The sequence below is a fragment of the Fringilla coelebs genome (genome assembly GCF_963513975.1).
Source record: "Fringilla coelebs genome assembly, chromosome: 5".
Lineage (NCBI taxonomy): Eukaryota > Metazoa > Chordata > Aves > Passeriformes > Fringillidae > Fringilla > Fringilla coelebs.
In genome coordinates, this window is record NC_140033.1 from 1136706 (window position 1) to 1159671 (window position 22966).

Genomic DNA, 22966 nt, shown 5'->3' on the forward strand with positions numbered 1-22966 from the left:
GAGAGCCAACCTCAACCTCCCCCTGCAAGCGGCGGCACGGAGGGAGCGGTGGGAGAGGAACCGGCCGAAGGGGAGAGCCAACCTCCCCCTGCAAGCGGCGGCACGGAGGGAGCGGGGGGAGAGGAACCGGCCGAAGGGGATGCAGCGGGGTGGGGGGGGAGAGGTATCTGACGCGGCAGCTGAGACGCCTGAGCAACCTTTTGCTCAGCCTGATGTTTTACGACGTTAGCAACTATCCGCTACGTTTTAAACAACTTTTTTACAGTTTTACAATCATCTAGCACCGCCACCCATAATTATCTCTAAACCTACGCCACTCCATACACAAGCAATCCCGGAAGTTCTTTTGCTAGATCTATACCCTGTAATTCCTGCTTTTCTAAAAAGCATTTTAAAAGATTATAAGCCGCTTGTCTCTCTATTACCTTCTAATTTAATCGTCAGCGCTGTTGCAGCCTTTCAAGACTTCGGGGGCTTTATCGGCCGAGCCCTCCCGTAAGGCCACTCGGGGCAAGGGAGCTCCCGCTCTTTGTGCCTCCCGCGCTGCTCCAGGACCGACACGGATTCTACACCGGATCGCGGCTCGCAGTTTCACCTTCTGTAAGGTCCCTGTGCAGGGCACCATTTGTCGCGGTGAGGGCAGTCTTGGGACTCTTAATGTAAGAATCAGCAAGCTCCAACTTTATTGATAAGCACCAGACTTTTATACACAACAAGTGATAAGCTCATGCATATTCTGTAAGCTAAACAATCTCTTGGTTATACTACAATATCAGCTCTTCCTCATTCTTGAGAGCTTACATTTCTGCTTCTCACGTCTCATCCTCATTACTGTTATCGTACTACTGCTGTGCTCAAGGACATGATGTTGTTGCAGGTGCAGAAACTCAGATTAGCTGGGTTTGGTACTTTCCCAGTCCTTCCTTGGTCAGCAAACAAAAGTATGTCAGAGTGGCCTCTAGCCTGTAACCATTCCTCCACAGGCTGTGCAGGATCCTGGGAGCACAGAGGGATGTGGAGTTCTGGGTACCCCAAAAACGTGCAGGGTCCTGGGGCTGCAGAGCCCAGGGCAGCCAAGGGTGCCCTATGGGATGGGCTCTTCCTGAGGATCCCCACTTACTGGGGACAGAAGGGATTTCTGCACTTCACGTTTTTAGAATGTGTGACTAACAGAGCTCATGGGGCTGTGCTGTCCTTGAAGGGGAGAGTTTTGGGGTGAAACCCAGCTAAATCTGGTTCTTGAACATTCCTCTGTGGTACATGGATGAATGTGGTCATGCTGAACACAAGAAAAACCCCAAAAGTGTTTGAGAAAACAAACTCATTTAATACAAGAACCAAATGAGCCATGTTGTTACCAGTTCCTTGGAAAAACCCAGGTCCCCCAGGGAAGAGAGACAGAGTGCCCAAAACCAGTCAGTTCACACCAAAAAACAGCAAAGTTCCAAAAACTCCTCTTTCCCTCCCCTCAGTAAAAAATACAGTACAATGATTCCATGTGTTTATGGTCCTATATACGCTTCTAAAATACTCATTTACCAGAATTTACAACAAATTCTCCCCCTGCCCTTTAGAGAAATTTGACAAATATTGACTGATCCTTTCTTTGAAGCAAATCCGAGTGCTTTTACCAAAAAAGGTACATTCCCAGAAACCTGTGGGTGTGTAGGGCCTGGTTTCCCACCAAGGTGCATAAAGCTCCCAAATTAGGTGGTAATTAGTGAAAAAAGCTGAAGGAAAATTAAATTCAAAAGCAAGGCAGGTGAGAGTTGGTGGCAGTCACGGTACCTGGGGAGTTCAGAGCTCTCAAGGCCCTTTAAGAGGGGAGGCCACGCTGGTTTTGTACAAAACAATGAAAATAAAAATTTAAAATATAAGTAAAATTCATATTTGCTGAACTCAGCAAGACAAACATGGTTTTGTCTTTCTTTTTCAGTTGCAGGAACATCTTGAGGGGTCAGAATTCACAATTACACCAGTAATCAGGGATAAAAATAATTGGTTTTTATCATGCAGAATAAAATGAAGCAAAACTGAGCCTGAGCTTCCAGACTTGGAATTTCTTGGATGCTGAAGTTGTCCAAGTTGCTTTATCCCTCCAAGTGCTCACAGCTGTGCACAGCCTTGGGGAGGCTGTTCCAGCTGCACCTTCCAAGGAGCTTGGGTTGGGTTTAGTCTGAGATCAGTGAAGCTCAGTTTGAACAGGACTGGTTGAGGTGAGGAGCAGGAAGCAGAACTCCTGTCTGGAGTTCATCCCCACAGTGAAACATTCTATGTAATTACAGGCACTTCCTCCCTCTGTCCACAAAGCTGAGCTTTAATGCTCCTGGTTTGTAGCAAATGCACGTTGAAGTCCAAGCTGATCCCTCAGAGCAGCGCTGTCCTCCAGGGCTGGGTCCCACTACTCCCCAAAGATCCAGAGCACGTTGACTCCTGACAACCCCAGATTTACACGCCTGCAAACCCCAAAGGGATCACAATTAGCCATTTCCATTTAAAAGCTACTGCTAATTCGATTTTAGCACCATTAATTAGCAGCCCACCGTGGTGGTTTTGGTCTGACACCATTCCCATGCTGTTCCCATGGGATACCTACCCCAACATCCCAGATTCCTTTGTCTTTATGATGTACAGGAACATCAGCAAGGTGTGGAACATGTTGTTCCTGCCCTGGAGCCACAGAGAGAGACAAGGATTTAGAAATCAAAACAATTCAAAATCTCAGATTTTTCCTAGTTTGGAACTTCCCCTCAGAATCTGCACTACCCTCAAGGGGTGACATCAGTGACACCACCCACCAGGGATTGTGATTTGGGGTTTTACAATAAATTGGCAGAAAATTAATAAGAGGAAGATCCTGCTTAGGAACTCCTGTCTCCTAAACAGACACAGGGGGTTTTCAGCAGCAGGGTAAGGACCACGTGCTGGGCAAAGACCAAGCTGGACCAGCCTCTGTGTAAAGGGACAAAAATGTGTCTAGGATTTAAAAAGATCCCAAATCAGCCCTGGAAATGATTCCTGAGAGCAGGAGGAGAACAAAGCCCTGTACCTTGGGCAGGCTGTAGACGTGGCACTCGTAGATCAGCTCGTAGTGGGGAGGGTTGATGCTGCTCTGGTAGATGCAGAACACATTTTCGTTTGAAGTGTCTGAATTCAAAATTAATTTAAAAAACAGATTTCAGAGGTGCTGCTGTGATGCCAGAGGAAAAGAGCAGCTCCAGGCCAGCCCAGTACCTGGTTTATCTGGAGTCTGGATGAAGTGTTGGGAAGTGAAGGTTTTGCCATCAGGATACTTGGGGTGAGGCGGGAGCCTGGAGTCCAGGTACGTGCAGAACACGTGCATCAGGATCTGGGCAAACACAACCAAATCTCACTGCAACGGCCCCAAACCCAGCAGCTTCTTCCCTGTGCTCCCAGGAGTTAATCCCAGCCTTTGCTAATCTGTGGTTACAATGCTGGCTTAGCCCCAGACTTAGGAGCAGCTTCATGCCTAAACCACCAATTTCAGATTTGGCTGAGAACAGCAGAGGAGCCCCAAAAACAGCTCTGCCCACCCCAAACCCAGCAAGGAACCTTCTCCCTTTCCCTCATGAAGATCACTGCAAAGTCTGCGCTGGCCACAAGTCCTAGGAATGCCAAAATTGTGAAATAAAGTCCTGGATGAGCATCCAGAAAACCAGGGACAGCCTGAGGGCTGTTTCAACCCTTTCTGAAGAGTTCTCAATATTTTATGTGGGTAACATCAGCAAATTATCTGTGATCTAGTGCTTTCTTTGTTGCTTATACCCAACAGGAGCTGTCTGGCAGGGAGAACAGACAATTTGCTAAAAAAAAAAAAAAAAAAAAAAAAAAGCCACAAATCTTAAAAAATCTGGGAGCTGCACCTTGGAGCTCACAGCATTTTATTACCAATAATTAAGAAAAATGTGCACTTTTCCCGTTTATCAGGACATTCAGAGCTGCTCCATAGCTGGACAATTCCAAATATTGAACCATGTTCCCAACCAGAAAATCAAATCCTCTTTCAAGGTTGATTTTCCATTTCGAGTAATGGAATCTCCTTAACTATCCAGCAGCAAAGCTCCATTTTCTGATTTCCCCATGATCCTCAAAGGCTTCCTGGCTGCTCCCTCCAAACCCTATCCCAAAATGCAAGCACCCCTGGGATCCAGGTGTGCCTGAACTCACCGAGGAGTCGGTGGGAAGGTCCGTGTCCCATTTGCGGCCCTTGAAATCCCCTCCTCCGTTCCAGCGGAAGGAGCTCATGCACCCTCCCTGGGAGAGCTCTGCAAGTACAGCAGTTTGCACCTCGCTGCAGGCACAGCAATTTGCACCTCGCTGCAGCCGCAGCAGTTTGCACCTCGCTGCAGCCCCGGCAGTGATTCCCTTCCCGGGGGCTGGAAGTGCATCTAAACAAAGGGGGGTTCTGGTGTAGGAAATGGGAACAATTCCAATTGGAAGGGAAGATATCGATCCAAGGGGTGAAGTTACAGGATGATTTTTGTTTGTGGATAATGAAGTGATTCGATTTCACCCTGAGCAGGGTTTGGATTGGAGGGAAAGTGAAGGATCATGCAGTGCCACCCTGCCCTGGGCAGGGACACCTCCCACTGTCCCAGGCTGCTCCAGCCCCGTCCAGCCTGGCCTGGGACACTGCAGGGATGCAGGGGCAGCTGCTCTGGGATGCAGAGCCAGGTAGCTCACGGCAGTATGGAAATGTTTGGCAGTCAGAACAGCAACAGCACGAACCTCTGATCCTTTCCACCAGATACTCCTGGTTTGGGGTGAGATCCAGGTACTGCACCAGCGCGTTGAGGGTGGGGATGAGCGGAGCTTTCACCAGGGCTGCCTGCTTCAGGCTGCTGATGCTGGCTTCTGCAACAGAGCCGGCCTCAGCGGGGCACTGCAGCTCCCCTGCCGGGGCTGCAAACACCCACACCCCACAGCCCAAACACCAGCCCAGTCACTACAAAGTAGCACAAGTCTCCTCCACATCAGCTACAAGGAAGCAACAGGAGCTTAAAGAGCAGCGGGAGAGAAACAAAGTGAAAACAAAAGCAGCATTTACAGGTTTTTTTAAGCACTTTGCAACAGTAGCTTTGGAGGAAACACTCTAAGAACAACCCAAAAAAGGCATTTAATTAAAAGGCAGCACATCAAATCCACTTCTCAGTTAATTTGAAACCGCAGGAGAAGCAGCTGCTACAGAATCCTAACCTGAAATGAAAAACAGAACCCCAGGTCATCAGAATTTCTAAAAAATTGAGAATTTAAAAAACCCTTTTCTTTCAAGAAGTGGGTGAACTGAAGGAAGAACCTGGAAAAGCAGATGGCAGTGGAGACAGTGAGACTTTTGGGAGACACAAATTTTAATTTACAGCCCATCTGTCTATTAAATGCTTTCTGCCTAATTAATAATCAATTGTTATTGAAAATTTGAGCTGTAAAATTAAACTCATGGGAGAAAAAAGGGAGAAAAAAAGAGGAATTTAAGAATTGTATCCAAGTGTCCAAGCATTGATATTTATAGAAGTACTATGGAAAACCTCAGCTTAAAGAAATGCAGGAGGTGGAACAAAGACAATATCTAAAGAGAGCAGAAATGGAACAAAACTGTTTGCCAGCCCTAATTTATGTCCCACCCATTCCAAGGGAATTCCCGGGCTGCTGATCCTACCTCCAATCTGCAGTTCTGGACAGCCCATCCTTCTCAGCTGAGTGCTCACAGATTCCATCTCCTCCACCAGTGGCACCAGAATGGTGTCATTGATCCACTGGGAGGGAAAAAGGGGAAAATTCAAGCTCAGAAGCAACAGGAATGTTTAATAAACCCCTCAGCTTACACCCTACAACCATCCCCACCACAACCACAAAGCAGCTCAACAGAAACACTGAAACCAATCAAGGAGGGAAATAACTGAATTTAATTGTCAAGCCAGGCAGAAAATTCAATGTCTAGGAGTTGGGAAAAGCCATCTGTATCAGGTGAAGCTTTTCTGGACAATGAGGAGAGGGGATAATGAATCCCAGCCCTGCAAGCACAAACTGATGGATGCAGTCCCTCTCCTGTTTGGCTCAGGAGAGCAGGGAGATGATAAATGTGTGGGTTTGAGTGTGACAGAGCACCCCAACCCTCAGCCAGGCACTGCAACCCTTCCCATCTCAGGCACAGAGGACACGGAGGAATTTTCCCACTTGAACTCCTCAGAGAAGGACTCACATTCCTGAATTTTGCTGTCCAGGAATCCATGTGATCCAGGAGCTGCCGGTTCATTGTCACCCGTGCCCAAACCTATGGAAAGGTTTATTAAATCCACATGAGAACCTCACAGAGCCCAGAGTTTTTAGGGTCTGTGACAATTCCTGCTGCTTGCAAAAGACAGGAGTCAGCTGAATGCTGGAGGACTTTTTCCCCCACATTCTTGACTCAGCTCAAATCCAAACCTTTGCACAAAGGCACATTTTAAAATCCCATTTCTCCCTCTTGACTTTTTTTGTGGAATTTACCTCTTCTGCAGCCTGTTTGGAGGTCAGATCAGCTTCATCCTTGTGTGCAGAAGGAGCCTGGGACCTGCAGGCCAGCTGATACTGGAACTTCCTCAGGATCTGTGCGTGGTCTGCCATGGAGCGGCTGTAGTTCCAAAACGTTGGGCTGCTGGAGGGAGAGCTGGAATCTGAGCTTCCTGCAAAGATTAATGCATTAAGAAGTTCAATTATTGCCAAGTGATTCTGGAGAAACAGCACGGGGACAACAGGTCAGTGAGAGTGAATACTCTGCAGAAACACTGCATTTACCCTTATCTTGATTGTCCCAACCCAGGAGAAAAACATACTGGGTGTAGTTCATCGCCTTTCTCCTTATCTTGATTGCTCCAATCCAGGACAAAAATGTACTGGATTCAGCCCCTTATCTGAAACCACTTAGACAAAATCCCCCTCTTATCAAGGTGATCTTATCTCAGTCCATTACAGCCACCAACTGCTACAGAGATAATCCAGCAGCATTCCCAGGCTTAGATCCTGTTCCAAGGAATAACTGGAGGAAAACTGCCTGAAGGGGAAACAGGGGGTTCTACCTCACACCCCAACTCCTCACTAGGAGAGGCCCTTTGCCTTTTTACTGGTACCACTCCCATCCCAAAAGCCAACACTGGATAGAACCAACCCCTCTTCCCTGCCAAGCTTTTCCCAGCAGCCCCCCCAGTTTACCCAATTGAACTCGGTGCTGTTTCTCCTCCTCGTTCCTCAGGAAGGTGTCCAGGGATTTGACGTCTGTGATGCAGTCGTCTTTGTAGGTGGAATTGTTGTACAGGATGGGGGAGAATCGGTAGTGAGACCTGATCCCAGCGCTGTCCACAGGCCCCACACTCATGGAATAGGGAGATCCATTGGGAGAGTGGCTGAAGCTGGAAACCTTGGGAGAAAACAACAACAAATATTCATTTCTTTCCACTGACAAGGCTGAAGCTGTGCCATTGGGAGCGTCCTGGTGATTACCTTGGGGTAGCTGCCGCTGGGTGAATAGGTGCCAGAGGTGCTGTGAGAGGGGCTGGTCCCTGCCAGAGCCTGGAGCTGGGGGCTGTAGCCACTCAGGCAGCCTGCAGAGAACTTGGGGCTGGCGCTGGGCGAGCGGGAGGGGCTGTAGCTCAGCACACACTGGCCCTGGATGGGAGGGGACGGCGTCAGGGACAGCACTCGCTTGGCTGCTGCCTCCCGCGGAGGGGTGATCTGCACAGCTGCAAGGCAAGCACCAGCAGGTTAACAAACTGCCCTTCCTCATTGAAATAAATATCCAGGGCAATTTTAGGGATGTTCAAAGGGACACTGAAAGGCTGGTCCCTACAGAACTCAGATAAAACTGACACCTGTGAGCCCAGCTCAGAATAAATCCTGCTGGGGGCTTCTCTAATATTCCATCAGCTCCTCCACCTGCCCACTGCTCTCATCCGTACCACACCAATTAACGTCTCAATTATCCAAAACACAATTAGTTCCACTTCAAATGGCACAAACTAAACCAGGACAGCCCCAAACACCCAGCTCAGCTCACAGCTCTTGCCAGGAGAGAATTCAGACTGAAGAACCCAGAACTGGAGAAACAACAATAAAACCATGGGAAAGAACAAGAGGGGGTTCATTCCCCACCTGCCTTGCGCAGCCAGCCCACGATCTGCTGGCTGGGACTCGTCACCAAGCTGGCTGGTGCTGCTGTGTAGGTGAAGTACCTCCAGAAGTCAAACAGGGCATTGAGGCTGAACAGGGCTGCCAGGGCAAATTCTGCAAGAAACACACCAGTTTCTGTCATGGCTTGAGCAAAAATTACATTATCTGCAAAACCAGGCTATGTCTATTTAAAACAGATCATTGTTAGTGCTGCCAGTCTGGGGAAGTATCCAAGATTTCTTCACTTTCTTAGGCAAGAACCATTGGAGAAAATTTTCCTCACTGTTGAAAATAATTTATACATTTTAAAACGGGATTGTTATTTTCCAAAAGAGAAATCTCATGATTCTTGCTTCTTTCCATCCTGTTGGACAGAGCTTAGAGTCTCCTCCTCTGAAAGCAACTTGAATTGTTGTAAAATATCGCCCACACCCAGAGCACAACACAGCAGGAAAATAAATCTAAGGCTCTCTAAAGCCTTAATGCACACATCAGGAAAGACTTCACACGTTAAATATGTCCTTCCTGCCCATTTCCCATAGAGAAATAGCTGTTAACACTCCTTATCTGCCCCTGAAAAGGCTGGAACTCCAGCAGCTTCAAGGGAGATCACAGAAAGCTAAACAAAGTTTTGATTTAAAACTCAAACAGAAAAAAAAAAAAAAAACCCAAAAAAAACACCCTGCCTTAAAAACGACCTCCCAGCAATAAAAATGAGTAAAGAACAATGCTGAAATTTGATTTAAATGCTGCAACGACTCACCAATGTACCAGAGTGGAAAGCAGGTGATGTTGTAATATGTGCTTAGGAGTTTCCCAGTCCTGAAAAGCAAAACAAGAAGGGAGAATTTAGCAGAAATTCTACCCAGGGGGGTATTTAGGGCTCCTCATGGTGGAATCTTTGCTGTTTTGAATCAGATGGAATGAGTAACTTACATTTCAGTGTAGATCATGCCTGCTACAGATATATTGAGGAGTCCCCAGGCCAGCACCACCTTCCTGGTCTCAGCCTGTTTCCTCATCTTCACAGCCAGGTCGATGAGGGAAGTGTCTGGACTCTTATTTGGCGTCATTGTCTGTGAGAACACAGGGAAAAGGCAAAATCTGTGAATTTTTAATCAATGGGAAGATTCTTAACCAGGTTACTGAGGAACAGTGTCCATCTTCTGCCTATTTTTGAATAATAATATCCTTCAAAAGGAGAAGGGAAAGCTCCTGCCTCCTCCAGGCAAGATCAGTGTTTTTAGTGAAAATTCTCACTTATTTCAGTAAGTAACAGAGTATTTTCTGTCAAATGAAACCCACAGATTTTATTTCCTCCTTTATGCCCAGTAACACCTAATATGAAGGAAATAACTCTGTCCCAGGCAGCCCTAACATCTCCCCCCCGACCTCAACCCCTTCCCCAAACTTTTCCTCTCCCCTCCTCAAACCTCACCTTCCCTCCACCCCAAAGCTCTCCACTCCCCAACACAAACCTCTTCGATGATGATCCTCCTCCTCAAATGTCTATGATCCCCCTCTCCAAATTTAAACTCTCCCGTTTCTCAAACTTCCTTTCTTTCCCCGCCCCAAACCTCAGCTCCTCCCCCTCCCCAAACCTCTCCGACCCCCCTCCTCATATTTCATCTTCGCAGACCTCGATGTCCTCCTCCTCAAACCTGCCCTCTTCTCCTCCTCCCCAAACCTCTCTGATCTCCTTGTTCACATTTTATCTCTGCAGACCTCAGTGTCCCCCTCCCCGGACCTCCCCGACCCCCCTCCCCAAACCTCCCCTCTCCTCCTCCCCGACCCCCCTCCCCGAACCTCCCCTCTCCTCCCCGCCGAACCTCTCCGGTCCCCCCTCCCCGAACCTCCCTTCTCCCCTCCCAACCGCCCTCCGCACACCTCCCCGTCCCCGTCCCGAAGCTGGGCTGTGCCCCTGCCCATGTCGCTCCTCACCTCTCGGCAGATCGGTCCGGTTTCCCCTCAGCCCGGGCAGATTTTTCCCCTTTTCCCGCCGGCTGTCTCGGCTCCCCTCACGCCGCCGGGGCCTCGCGCTCTCTGCGCCTGCGCGGGCGCTCGCGCCGCGTCACCGGCCGCGCCGGGGGAGGGGCAAAGGGGGCGGGCGCTCGCGCGCGGGTTTTGGCGGGAAGGGCGTGAGGGGGCCGCCATGTTGGGGGGGGCGAAGGAGCCCTCACGGTTTCGCTCAGGTTTTTTTCATTTGTCTTTACAGCTAAATTGCTAAATTGCACCTTGCCGTGTCTGTGCTGCCACAGTAGGGAAAACTGTAAGGGGTTTTAGGTCTCTTTGCGTGCTGTGCAAGTGTAGTTTCATATTTCTGCGGAGGTGTAACTTCGTATTTCCATGTGTGAAAAACGCCAATCGCTTGTTTTTAAAATTTAAAAAAAATTAATAGTAATAAATTGGTTATAAAAATAGTAACACAATTAGAGTAATAATAATTTGGAGAATTTGGATTAGGACAATAGAAGCAAAGAGTTGCAGATAGTCTGGTGCCATTTCTGGGCAGCACAACCTGAAAAAGGCCCCACGTTAGAGGATTAACCCTTAAAAACAATAACCTGTTGCATATTCATACACCTCATCCATGATGCATCAATTCAAATACAGGATTCTGTCTGGTCAACTTCTCCCTCTGAATCCTAACAGCACCTTTGAGGCAGGAAGAAATTAATTTCTCCTGATAATGGGGCAATAAATTCTCTTTCTCTGAAAGATTCAGCTGTCCTGTGGCTGCTATCTCGGTGTGAGTCCTTTCTTTAAAAAAAAGTATCTTACATAGCATAGTTTCTATTTTAAGCTTATGCTATAACCTAAAACTATATTTAACACACTGCTTAAGAGAATTAATACAACATTGCTTTCTAACACAACACATACAATATTCATTTTATATTTGCAAAAAGCCAATCATAAAATATGCATTTTTCACATTTATGTATTTTAACAAACAAATTATTGTTCATCAATTCTAAGTTGCAAAATCATCTTCATTAATTACCATTTTTATCAATGTTCCCTATTCATTTCTTCACTTTTCATATTGATATGGTCCAAATTATTTAGTAATTTTGTTTTCTTTTTCTCATACATAGTCTCCAAGCTTTCAGGCCTTAATTTCCTGTAATTTTCTGGTTACTCCAACATCCTTGAAGTGCCATAAATTTAAGTTCCCACATGCCCAGCCTTCAAATTCTTTGTGTCTGTTCCTTGAAGTTTGTCAGGTTTGTTTTAACAAACTTATTTGATGATCTCATTATTGAAATAATAATAAATTGTCTGTGGAGAAGATTTACTAGTGCTGGTTAAAAGTGGGCACTGCTCATAAATCATTGGAAAGACCAATTAAATATTAGTTAGGAAAGTTATATCATTTCCAACACGTGCACAACTTCAAATTTTGGTCCAGGTGTGAGTTCATATTTGTGCTCTGAAGTGCTGCAAATGGAAAGGGTTGTGTGAGGATAGGAGGATAGCCCTCCAAATCTGAGGGCCTTCATTTCCTAATTTCAGGAGAACTGACTTGGAAATAGATGGCTCCATTGCAGCCAGGGTTATTACACTGACATAAAGCCTCAGCTTTTCCTGACATAAAGCCTAAAGATTTTCCAGAAACATCAAAAATACAGGTTCTGCTTCTAAAACGAATTCTAGGTGTACAAGTGGTGAACCACATACTGAAATCCCTACTCATTCCTTATCCAGGGCATTTCCAAGGGGGATTAGGGACATGGAGGCAATCCATCATTTACAGAAACAATAACTCCCCCATCAGTAATCCAAAATAAATTGGCGTTATAGCCAATTAATTCTGATTATCCAGGAGATGAGCTGCCAGTGGAGCCCTTTGCCATGCCAGTGAAATATTTCTATCCAAAGGTGAAAAGTTTCTGGGATTTTTTCCCTAAACATGACGGGAGAGGCTACAGCCCTGGATCTTGGTTTGCATCATTTGGGGCAGCAACAACAAAGGGTCTGGATTTTACAGAAATGGACCCACCCCACTGAAATTTAATGATTTTTGAGGCTGTTCTAGTTGTTGTTGTTGTTGGGGGCTGGTATCCATTCTGGCCTCTCTCAGGGAAAACGTGTACCAGTGCAGGGATTTTAGGTGAGGAGAGGGTTTGGCAGGCTGCGGTTGGTTTCACCTTTGTGTCACCCAGGTGTCCCCAGCTGTTCCTGAGTCACTGGGTGACTCCACAGCCCTGCAGGGCAGCGGGGAGAGCCCTGCCTGCCCTCACCACACACCCTCCACCCACCCCGCCTGCGCAGCTGCCCGAGCCCCAGCCCAGCTGTTCCGGGGCTGGTTTGAGCTGCAGCGGGCTCAGGGGCACTTGGGCCTGTGCTTGGTGACATCCTGGCTCGGAGCTGCCCCGAGGACCTACTCAGTGCCACCAGACCTGCTCTGCTGCTGGCTGGACCCCGTGGGGCTCTGCTGCTTCTGGTGAGTCCCTTCTCCACCTGCCCTGCTGTGTCACCTGTGCCTCCCTGCTGCTCCCCTCCTGCACCCCGGGCTCAGCCCTGGGGAGGTTGGCAGCCTCTCAAAACCCCACAATGGTTTGGGTGGGAAGGGACCTCAAAGCCCACCTGGCTCCAACCCTTCCATTGTCTCAGTGTCCAGCCTGGCCTGGGACACTGCAGGGATGCAGGGGCAGCCCCAGCTGCTCTGGCAATCCCAGCCCAGGCAGGAATTCCTCATTCCCAAGATCCCATCCATGGCTGCCCTCTGGCAGTGGGAGCCATTCCCTGGGTGCTGTCCCTACAGGCCTTGTCCCCAGTCCCTCTGCAGCTCTCCTGGAGCCCCTGCAGGCCCTGGAATGTGCTGGAAGCTCCCCCTGGATCCCTCTCCTCTCCAGCTGAGCACCCCCAGCTCTCCCAGCCTGGCTCCAGAGCAGAGAGGAGCCCTGGAGCAGCTCTGGGGCCTCTCTGGATTCACTCCAATGTCACGGATGCCCAAGGCTCAGGGCTGATCTCCAGACCCTTTAGGACCTCGTGGTCACTGCAGCCCCCCAGGGGAGGAGGGGTGAGTCCAAGGTTTGGATTTAGATGCAGCTCCTGAAGTGCCATGGGTGGAGGCCCCAGAGGATGCTGATCAGGGCACTCAGAGCTTGTTGGGATGCTTTGGATCCTGACATCAGGTTTGGCAGGGTTTCCTGGCAGCCCTTAAATCCATGTGGGATGTAGCATGAGTAACGAAACGAGCTCTAATATTGCCCTAGATTAAATCCCTTCTTCCTGTTTTCAAAGAGTGAGCCGTGGCAGGTCGTGTGGACAGCCAGCTGATTCCTTAGGAAATATTGGAGTCTGGAAGCTACAGGTGGGGTTGGACTCCCAGCACAGTTCCTGCTGTAGTTCCAGAAGCAGGAAATTCCTGTGATGATTCCTGTCTCTGGGGATAAATTTTTATTATTTGGTTCAAGTTGAGGGAGTGGAGATCTTTTTCCCCAGGGACTGGGTTTGGTTAAACCTTGGAGACCAGAGCAGCTCTCCTGTGCCCCCAAGACACAGCAGTTACAGGATGACTCAATCCTGCAGGCCAAAACAGGACTAATCCCTGCCCGGGGCTCCCTTTGTTCCCAAAAACATGAGACAAAGGGCTTGCTTGGGACTGTGAACACAACAGGACACCAGGAGGAGTGGGGTGGGAGTGGAGATCAGAGGAGACTCCTCAGGGAGGTGCTGACAAATGCTCAGTGATACAACTGGGATCTTTGTTAGAAGTTTTCTCTGGGAATTCCTTTCCTAGTTCTCCTGAGGTGGATTGAGCAGCTGAACGTCCCCCAGGAACTCTGCTCCCCAGGAACTCCAGCTGTGCCAGCAGGGCGGCTCCTGGCTGTTCTCAGAAACCCTTGGGTTTGGATAAACAGAAGGTTTATCCAGCAGCCCGGTGGGACAGCCGCAGCTGGGGGCTCCCACGGGACATTATTCCCAAAGCTCAGGCAGGACTCTGCCTCCCACGTGGATAACAACTCCTCAAACATCCTTTGGAACCAGGAATGGACAACTCAAAATCCCCACAACCAAAAGGGGGCTGGCAGAGCTCCTGAGCCCCAGTGAGAGCTGGGATGAGTTCAGTTTGTCCCTGTTTTCCTCTGCCCTGAAGAACGTGAAAGAACACACACATTTTTGTGGTCAGAGCTTTGGAACCGACTCCTCCCCCCTGGTTTGGATGTGTCAGTGGAAAATATTTTTTTGGAGGTGAAATCAGCCTGCTGGTTGCCTTGAAGTCTCTGATAAATGTGAGAATTTGATCACATGGAGTGATAGGTTCTATCAGATGTGTTTGATCTGAAAAATAAAGCTCTGTATAAATTCCCCCTTGCCAGGCCCAGCTGAAGTTGCAGCAAACATGAAGCTGATTTTGATCTTCAGTGCCCTCATCGGGGCTTCCCTGTGCCTGGAAACCTTCGTTGGGTGAGTTCCACTTTTGTGGAAAACCTTTCATTTAGGGCTGGTATCTTCTTGTTGTTTTTCGTGGTCTCACCTTGACAAAATCTGCTCAGGGCACATTTTTTTGGGTTTTGTGACTGATTGTTCTCATTGCTCTGCTGCTGTGGTGTTTGAGGGAACCTTTCCTTACTTTAGTTTGTGTTTTCTAAGGAGAAGGGTCCAGCTGTGGAGTTGAGATCCTCAGTTCCTGTTCATCCAAGGCTTGATTTTGGCTTGAGCTGAACCTCACTGCAAAAGCAGAGCTGAAAGACCAGAACCTGTCCTCACAGCAGAAAGTTCACCCCTTTCCCTTTCCCCCCAAGTTTCTTATTTCTTTTTCTTCCTCTTCTTTCTAAGCATTTGAAATCCTGATTTCCAACCATTAAATTCTGAAAGTCTGTTTTTATGTTGCATTGAAAAAATCATCCCACAAGGTATTTCCTCACAGCCTCACCTACCTTGGAAGAGCCTTAATAATTAAAGATTATGAAATCCCACTGGATAAATCCTGAGGTGCAGGAAGTGAGCCCTAGATTCCAGTGAGTAAATTTGTGCATGAAGGTTTAAGGATTAAGAATAAAAAATAATATAATGTCCCAAAACTAGGGGATTTGTAAAGCCAGGAGGGGCTATTTTGAGGGGCTATTTTTCATTTAATCCTAAACTGAATTCTGGTTATTCCATTCCTCAGCAGCTGTGGTGAATTCACAGGAGAATCCAATCCTGAGATAAAGCTTATGAACGATCCAGTAATGAGTTATTAATGAGGAAAAGTGCTTTCAGAGGTGATTTAACTCGGTTCAACAAAGAGATCTTATCCCTCTGCTGGCCAGGGAGAGGATGCTGGTGTGAACGCGGTGTAAACGCGGTGTAAACGAGTGCTGCTGTAAATAAAGCTCGCACATTACAGAGCTCGTGTGCCGGGACCCTTTCTAGCTCCTTTCCATCGGGAAGGTTCCAGCTGTGCAGCTGCCGGGCTGTGCTCCCCGCTGTGGGTTCATCACTCCAGCCGCTGCAGGAGGCACTTCGGAGGGTGATTTATCGCAGCTGGACTGGTGCGAGCCGCCCTGCGCTGCTGTCAGCCCCTGGCTGAGCGCGGGGAGGTGAAACCAGTGCCAGCTGTAGTGTTCGCTCTGCTCCGCAAGCATCGGGTCCTTCCCCAGCTCAGCTGCAATATCACTGTCCCACGGGGTGCTGCCCAAAGGGACGCAGCATCGATCCTTGTGGTTTAAAACTCATCCACGTTGTCTGGTGGTTGGTTGTTTGGTTGAACTCTTGGGTGACACCAAATCAACTGATTAAAGGAGCCATTAACACACAATTAACGCTGAATTAACGATCCTAGGAACAAACCAGCTCGGCTAGCCCCTTCCGGGACTGCTTCTGAAAACACTGATTTATTGCAGGCACCAGGTTCTCCGGATCAGGACCAAAAATGAGGAGGAGGTCAAGCAGCTGCAGCTTTTGGAATCGCTGGAACACCTGGAGGTGGGTCATGGCCACAGAGGCATTTCGGACTTGCATCTCATTCACAGCAGGTCAGGGGTGAATCTGCTTCTCATTTGGAAGGTTCCCATCACCCCGGGGCGGCTGCCATAAATAATTTTACTTTCTCAACACTTTAAATTTGACCTGCAAGTTCGAGTACCAGCTCAGTGTTCAAGAGGGCCAGAATTGATTTTTTTTTTTCCTACTGGTTTTACATCAATTTTGAATTGTTAGATCTTAATCTCAGTGTTGAAAAACTTGTTTTTCCAGTGGGAATGTTTTGTCTCCTAGTTATGGAAGGAATTTATTAGTTGGTCTACAGTGCATTGAAACAGGAAAACACAATGTAAAATTCCAGGTTATTACTGTTCTTATTGCCACTGGTGAGAATTTTTAACATCACTTTTTAAAATCCCTGGCTTAAAAAATATATTATGAATAATTTAGAAATTCAAATTTAGAAAAGTCCTACCAAAGGAGAGATAAAAGGAGAAATGAAAACATTGGGTTTCATATTACCTAAGACTGGAATATGGAGTTTTTCTTGAAATTATTTCTAGTAGAAGGGAGAATAATAAATAAAATAGTCATCAGATACAATTAAAATTTCCTCTTTTTGTGTGACCAAAGCCTAGAAATCAGTGATAAAACTGACTCAAGCCCTTGGTATTTGTTATTTTATTGAGTTATCAGAAGAGCTGATACAAGGTTGTGGTGAGGCCACAGAGAACGGAGCATTCCAGGGCTCCTCTCTGCAGGGGCCCTTGGAATGGGGAGAAATCAGCATCTCTAAACTCTGCAAGAGCTGTTTGCAGGATGCCTTCCCCAAATCAAATCCATTTTCCTTTCCCTCTCCAGCTGGATTTCTGGATCAACCCCTCTGCCCCTGCCCTCCCTGTGGATGTGAGAATTCCTGCTGTCAGTGTCCAGTCAGTGAAAGCCTTCCTGGAATCCCAGGGCATTCAGTATTCCATCCTGATCGAAGACCTGCAGGTGGGCAGTGCCACTGGCACCTCTTTCTTACATCTTTTGGAAACACTGGTTCACAATTTGGCCTCACTCCCACTTCCCCATATTCTGTTTTCCGTGGGATCCTCCCGTTATTTTTGTAGGCTGTGGATTATTCCCCAGAGACAATCCATGGATCGCTGTAGCTGTTCTCTGAGTAGTGACATCAGTAAATTCCACAGGGCTCTTCTGACAGTCCCTGAGGAATTACACATGGACTTTTGATCCCAGACATTTGGGAACCCCAACACTGAAGTTACTATCAGTCAGTAAATTCTGCTGAAAGTAGTTACAGATACAGATCGCTCACTTGGGCACTAATCTGACATTTCCTCACGAGGAGTAATCCCCAAAGAGCACCTAAACCAGCATTAAGTCACTGCCTTTTCATTTATTTATCTTTCTCTCCATTTGAATGTTATTTTAGGATGTTCTGGATAAAGAAAAGCAAGACATGGTTGAGAGTGCCCAAAGGCAGCGCAGCAGCAGCACCTTCGACTTTGGTGCTTACCACACTCTGGAAGATGTGAGTACCTCAGGGGAAGAGTATTCTGATTTTTTCAGGTCTTTTTGCATGCTGTCTTCAATTCAACATCCTATATTAGCATCTAAATTGTTCTTGCAGCTTTTTCTGGCACGTGGGTTTGTTTTTTGCAGTATTAATTTTGTGCTCAGAACAATCAGCCAGCGCTGCCCCTGACAGTGTTGATCAAAATTCCATAAACTCTCCTGCAGACTCTGTCAAAACCCATCCTTTCAAAGAAAGAGAAATAAAGGGATCTTGAAATCGGGAAGTAAAGAACTAAAAAGAAATAAAGCTGTGGCTTCCCCATCCTTGGGAGTGTCCAAGGCCAGGTTGGAGCAACCTTGGATAGTGGCAGATGTCCCTGCCTGTGGCAGGGGGTGGAATGGGATGGGCTTTCCAACCGGAATGAGCCCATGGTTCTCTGGAAGGAATGGTAGAGCACATAAATATGATATTAATGCCCTCAAAGACGATGTTCATGTCCTGGTGGCCTTGCATTTCAGATTAATGCAGAACTGGACCATCTTGCATCTGAGTACAGCTTTGTGGAAAAGATCCAGATCGGGGAATCCTACGAAAAGCGGCCTCTGTACGTCCTGAAGGTACGACAGACATCACGGAATGCATCCCTAGGGATGAATGACAGCCAGCACAGAGCACCCCAGTCTATTATGGGATGTGCCAGAGTCTGAACTGCTGTGTTTGATTTCCCAGTTCAGCACCGGAGGCTCCAACCGCCCGGCCATCTGGCTCGACGCCGGCATCCATTCCCGCGAGTGGGTCACGCAGGCCAGCGCCCTGTGGATCGCCAACAAGGTTCCTGCAGCAGGGATTCATCTCTGGCCTGTCTTGGCAGTGTTTCCTGCTGTTTCAGAGGATATCACCCTCTGTGTGTTCAGTTAATTCCCCTCCCAAAAGCAGCTGACTCCTTGGGGATCTGCCTCAGCCTAGAACTGGGAAACTCTGTCCTGTTAGAACAGCTGAGTTGGGGCAAACAAGATGTAGTGGTTCAGGTGAAATTGCTACACAAATAACCAAAGACTTTGAGATTTTATTGCTGCTTTGCTCTGCTCACCCAGAAAAATGCAGTGGGGCTGGTTTATGAGGTTTATGCTCAGACCTCCAGCTCTCTATAAATGAGGATTCTCAGCCACCAGGACCACAGAGTAAGCTGAGCTGGAAGGGACCCACCAGGATCATGGAGTCCAACTCCTGGCCCTGCACAGAACCATCCCCAAGAGCCACCCTCCCTGTTAGTGTTGTCCAAAAGCCCCTTGGGCTCTGTCAGTGCAGCACAGTTGAGAATTCCCAACCTGGCTCTTCAATTTCAGTCTTATTGCCAGCCTTGGCCTGTCCTCTGGGAGGAAATTTTATCCTCCTCCATTTTATTCTAAAGACCTCCTGTCTTCAGAGTAAAATAATAAAACAGATTCTCTGCTCACTCCACATGTAGAACAAGGAACAGTTATGGCCCAAGGATAATGGGTGTTCCTTGTTTCCCTGCCCCAAAATCCAGCCTTTCCTGTGTCCCAAACCATGAGGGAATGAGCATCTGGGAAGGAATTATTGTGCTAAGCAGGGTGTGCTCTGTCTCTGCCTAGATTGCCTCTGACTATGGAACTGATGAATCCATCACCTCCCTGCTGGACAAGATGGATCTTTTCCTGCTGCCAGTCGCCAACCCTGATGGATTTGTGTACACTCACACCTCGGTGGGTCAGCTCTCTGAGCTCAGTGAGATTCCTGGCTCTTCCAAGGAGATAATACACATGAGAGAAGTGGGCTCTGAAAGTCTTAATGCTGTGAGAGGAGTTACCAAAGAGCTGGGCAGACAAAGATTCTCATTATTTGTCTAACCCATCCTAACCCCCTGTAAATACCCATTTTTAGTAAATACATTTGATTTTTGACCATTGGCCCATCTTGGCAGTCAGGAATACTCTTGGGATCATCCTAAGATCAATCCCCCATGGATGGCAGCTCTTCCTGGGGAGCAGTTTTGGTGCTAGCACCCAGATTTGCTCCCTTTTGAGCATTTCTCTGTTGTAGAATCGCATGTGGAGGAAAACCCGCTCCAAGATTCCCGGCAGCATCTGCGTCGGAGTCGATCCCAACAGGAACTGGGATGCAGGTTTTGGAGGTAGGGAGGAAGCTTCTGGATTCTGGCTCCTGCTACACAGAACCAGCAGCTGCCTTTATAAAGGGGATTAATCACCCTAGAGCACAGGGTGAGGCAGCATCATGGAATTATGGAATCACAGAATGGTTTGGGTTGGAAGGACCCAAAATATTATTTAGTTCCACTCCCTGCCATGGGCAAAGCCACCTTCCATTATCCCAGGTTGTTCCCAGCCCCATCCAACCACAGAATAGCCCCAGGAATGTGGATTCCTGGGTTTCTGGGCAGCCTGTTCCAGGTTGCATCATGTCAAAGTGCATTCCTTGAACATTCACACTCTGTCACTGCTGTTTGAGCATTTATCAGCGTTTAAGGCCTTGCTTTGGCTGCAGCCCCATCCTTAGGAAAGCCCAGCTTTGTGTGGCTCTGCCCTGACCTCCCAGGAGTCCCACTCCTCACGGCTCTGTTCCCTCCTTGCACCACCAGGTCCTGGCGCCAGTAACAGACCCTGCTCTGACTCCTACCACGGGCCCCACGCCAACTCCGAGGTGGAGGTGAAATCTGTTGTTGACTTCATCAAGAATCATGGAAACTTCAAGGCCTTCCTGACCCTGCACAGTTATTCCCAGCTCCTGATGTATCCCTATGGATACAAATGCACCAGGCCAGATGATTATGCCGAGCTGGTGAGACAGCAGGACTTGGTTTTACCTTCCTCTCTTCTGTCCAGCTGCCTTTCTGTACTTTCCTTACTCTTCCCCAATGACAGCACCACAGCTGGAATAACATCTCTGAGGCAATCTGGATCTCACAACCATAATTCCAATGGGAAAGACCTCTGGAGGTCCCTGTTCTAACCCTGAGCTGAAAGGGCTTTGGAGTCAGAGCCAATTTCAGTCTGAATTTGGATTGTTTTGATATTTCTAAAGAAGAATTCCACAGCTTTTTCAAGCTCATCCCAAAGTTTCCTTAATCTCATGGGGATTTTTTTATCCTAATACATAAATGCAGTTCCCCTGTGGCAATTTGTTGCCTTTTTCCCCCCTCACAAAGAACCCAGCTCTGTTTTCCATCCAGCCCCCATTAGGTAGTTGAAGTGAGCACAAAGCTGACCTTGGAGTATTGGAAGATCCCAACTGCCTTGGGAATTTCTGGTATCTCTTGAGCCTTCCCTTGACAAGCCAGTGAGATAAACACTGGGTGAACACTTACAGAACCTGCTGGAAGTTAACTCACCTGCAGTGGCACCTCCCAGAAATGCTGTGGCTGCTGTTGGTGTGAATCATCTCCAAAGCAGTTTGGGTATTTCTGGTGAAATCCCAATGTTTGATCTCAGGAAGTGTGGCTGCTTCCTGACTTTCCCTTCATCTTCCCTGCAGGAATCTCTGGGAAGAGCTGCTGCCAGTTCCATCCGCTCCCTCTATGGCACCACCTTTCAAGTGGGCACCATTTGCAAAACCATCTGTGAGTATTTGGCCGCTCAGAGCTTTCAGGGGCTGTCTCGGGACACCAATCCCTGTCCTTCCCACAGGGTCTGTCCCTGGTGGAAGCCACAGTGTCCTGTGCAGTGACACCACCGGTCACACATCCGACCTGAGCGTTCCCATCCAAACCTCATCCCTGTCCCCCAAACTGCCAGCAGCAGAACAGCAGAGCTGCACCATCCTCTGCTCCCCCTCTGGACCACCTCCCTTTCCCTTCCAGACCAAGCCAGTGGAGGCAGCATTGACTGGAGCTATGACAATGGCATCAAGTATTCCTTTGCCTTCGAGCTGCGGGACACGGGGCGCTACGGCTTCCTGCTGCCCGCCAACCAGATCCTCCCTGCTGCCAAGGAGACCTGGCTGGGCCTGAAGAAAATCATGGAGCACGTGCGGGACAAGTCCTCCTGAGAGCTGGGCTGGGAGCCAGCCCTCTGCAGCGCAGCTCAGAAATCCTCCATGATGGCTGAATAAACCCTGTGCATTCCCCCACGGTGTTTGGCACGTGTTCCTTGTGTGTGACACATCCTTAGGGAGATTTTGGGACACGACCCTCCCTGCCCACACATCCTGTGCCAGCCCTGCCATGGCAGGGCCACCTCCCACTGTCCCAGGCTGCTCCAGCCCCAGTGTCCAGCCTGGCCTGGGACACTGCAGGGATGCAGGGGCAGCCCCAGCTGCTCTGGCAATCCCAGCCCAGCCAGGAATTCCTCATTGCCAAGATCCCATCCATGCCTGCCCTCTGGCAGTGGGAGCCATTCCCTGGCTGCTGTCCCTGCAGGCCTTGTCCCCAGTCCCTCTGCAGCTCTCCTGGAGCCCCTGCAGGCCCTGGAATGTGCTGGAAGCTCTCCCTGGAGCCTTCTCCAGGCTGAAGGGGCTGGTGCAGAGGGCCTGTTGTTAACCAGCATAATCCAGGCTATGGAACTAATTAAAGGAATTTAATTTCCCTTAACGAGCCCCAGGACCTTGCCAGGCCCCTGACCACTGTCCTCAAATGTACTCCCCCATATATCTGGCTGTCCCTTTTCTCCCTCCCACATGTTCCCAGTGGACATGGCTGGAGGGAAGATGGAGATGGGAGGACACCTCCCCTGATCCAGCACCCAGTCCCTCAGGAGCCCCTTGTTCCATTTTCATCCTGCAAATTTCTTGGGGATTAAGAGCAAAGAGCTCAGGAGGCCCTGAAGGATCAGAGATTAGCTCAGGCTGCTGCTGCTGTGGTGATTATCGAGTCTAACAGGTTTATCTTGGTGTCTTGTGACCCCCCAGCAGCTGGTGAGTTACTCACCCTCGGGAGGCTGGCAGGAGAGCAAACAGCGCTGATGTGTCCGATAAAACCCTGCAGACTCGGGCACGGAGCTGTGGCAGGAAAAGGGGAAGGTGCAGCTGAGGGAAGTGACCCAGGGGTTGGGTTTGGGTTAAAAGCAGCTGTTTTGGAAAGCAAACCCATGCTTGGGGCAGCCAGTGCTGCCCCTGTGTCCCTGTCCCCTCTGCTCATGGCCTTATCCAGGGGCACCTGCTTCCCAAACTGAGCCAGCTTTCCAAAATCCCATCCTCTGCCTGGTGACTAAAAACCACTGATGGTAAATCCTAGGGACAGGGCACACAGTTGGCTCTTGGACCTGGATGAGCTCTTGTCTCCAGAGCAGGAACTGCAGAGCCTGAGGAGCCTTGGCTGGGAATGTAGAATTGTGACCTTGTCCTGGCTTGGAAGCTCATTCCAACCATCCAGGGCTTGAGGCCCCCTGT

The 22966-nt window shown here is 48.6% G+C and overlaps 2 protein-coding genes across 2 annotated transcripts; one reads left to right on the forward strand and one right to left on the reverse strand.

Moving 5' to 3' along the window:
- Positions 1 to 1306: 1306 nt before the first annotated feature.
- TMEM209 (transmembrane protein 209) lies at positions 1307 to 10205 on the reverse strand. The gene is made up of 15 exons (XM_084205846.1): positions 10105 to 10205; positions 9100 to 9239; positions 8927 to 8985; positions 8146 to 8277; positions 7498 to 7736; positions 7210 to 7414; positions 6508 to 6683; positions 6221 to 6292; positions 5678 to 5774; positions 4750 to 4875; positions 4189 to 4286; positions 3235 to 3349; positions 3050 to 3147; positions 2597 to 2670; positions 1307 to 2456 (listed from the first exon to the last, which is right to left on the reverse strand). Exons 2-15 carry the CDS (start codon positions 9234 to 9236, stop codon positions 2402 to 2404), a joined length of 1683 nt encoding a protein of 560 aa, XP_084061972.1. The 5' UTR covers positions 9237 to 9239; positions 10105 to 10205; the 3' UTR covers positions 1307 to 2401.
- Positions 10206 to 14370: 4165 nt separating this feature from the next.
- LOC311154296 (carboxypeptidase A2-like) lies at positions 14371 to 21701 on the forward strand. Its single transcript, XM_084206651.1, has 12 exons — positions 14371 to 14405; positions 14493 to 14580; positions 16002 to 16083; positions 16942 to 17076; positions 17519 to 17617; positions 18121 to 18219; positions 18332 to 18433; positions 19219 to 19329; positions 19667 to 19757; positions 20223 to 20422; positions 21116 to 21200; positions 21441 to 21701. The coding sequence occupies exons 2-12, from the start codon at positions 14516 to 14518 to the stop codon at positions 21626 to 21628; spliced, it is 1257 nt and encodes a 418-aa protein (XP_084062777.1). The 5' UTR covers positions 14371 to 14405; positions 14493 to 14515; the 3' UTR covers positions 21629 to 21701.
- Positions 21702 to 22966: the final 1265 nt, after the last annotated feature.

Bases quoted from the DNA above. Each gene is read 5' to 3' on its own strand.
- TMEM209 (XM_084205846.1), bottom strand. From the start codon at position 9,236: ATGACGCCAAATAAGAGTCCAGACACTTCCCTCATCGACCTGGCTGTG. The intron at 8,986-9,099 runs GTAAGTTACTCA...TTTGCTTTTCAG, and splicing joins GGCATGATCTACACTGAAAT to GACTGGGAAACTCCTAAGCA. The intron at 7,737-8,145 runs GTGGGGAATGAA...CTTGCCTTGCAG, and splicing joins GGGCTGGCTGCGCAAGGCAG to CTGTGCAGATCACCCCTCCG.
- LOC311154296 (XM_084206651.1), top strand. From the start codon at position 14,516: ATGAAGCTGATTTTGATCTTCAGTGCCCTCATCGGGGCTTCCCTGTGC. The intron at 17,618-18,120 runs GTGAGTACCTCA...CTTGCATTTCAG, and splicing joins CTTACCACACTCTGGAAGAT to ATTAATGCAGAACTGGACCA. The intron at 19,758-20,222 runs GTAGGGAGGAAG...TTGCACCACCAG, and splicing joins CTGGGATGCAGGTTTTGGAG to GTCCTGGCGCCAGTAACAGA.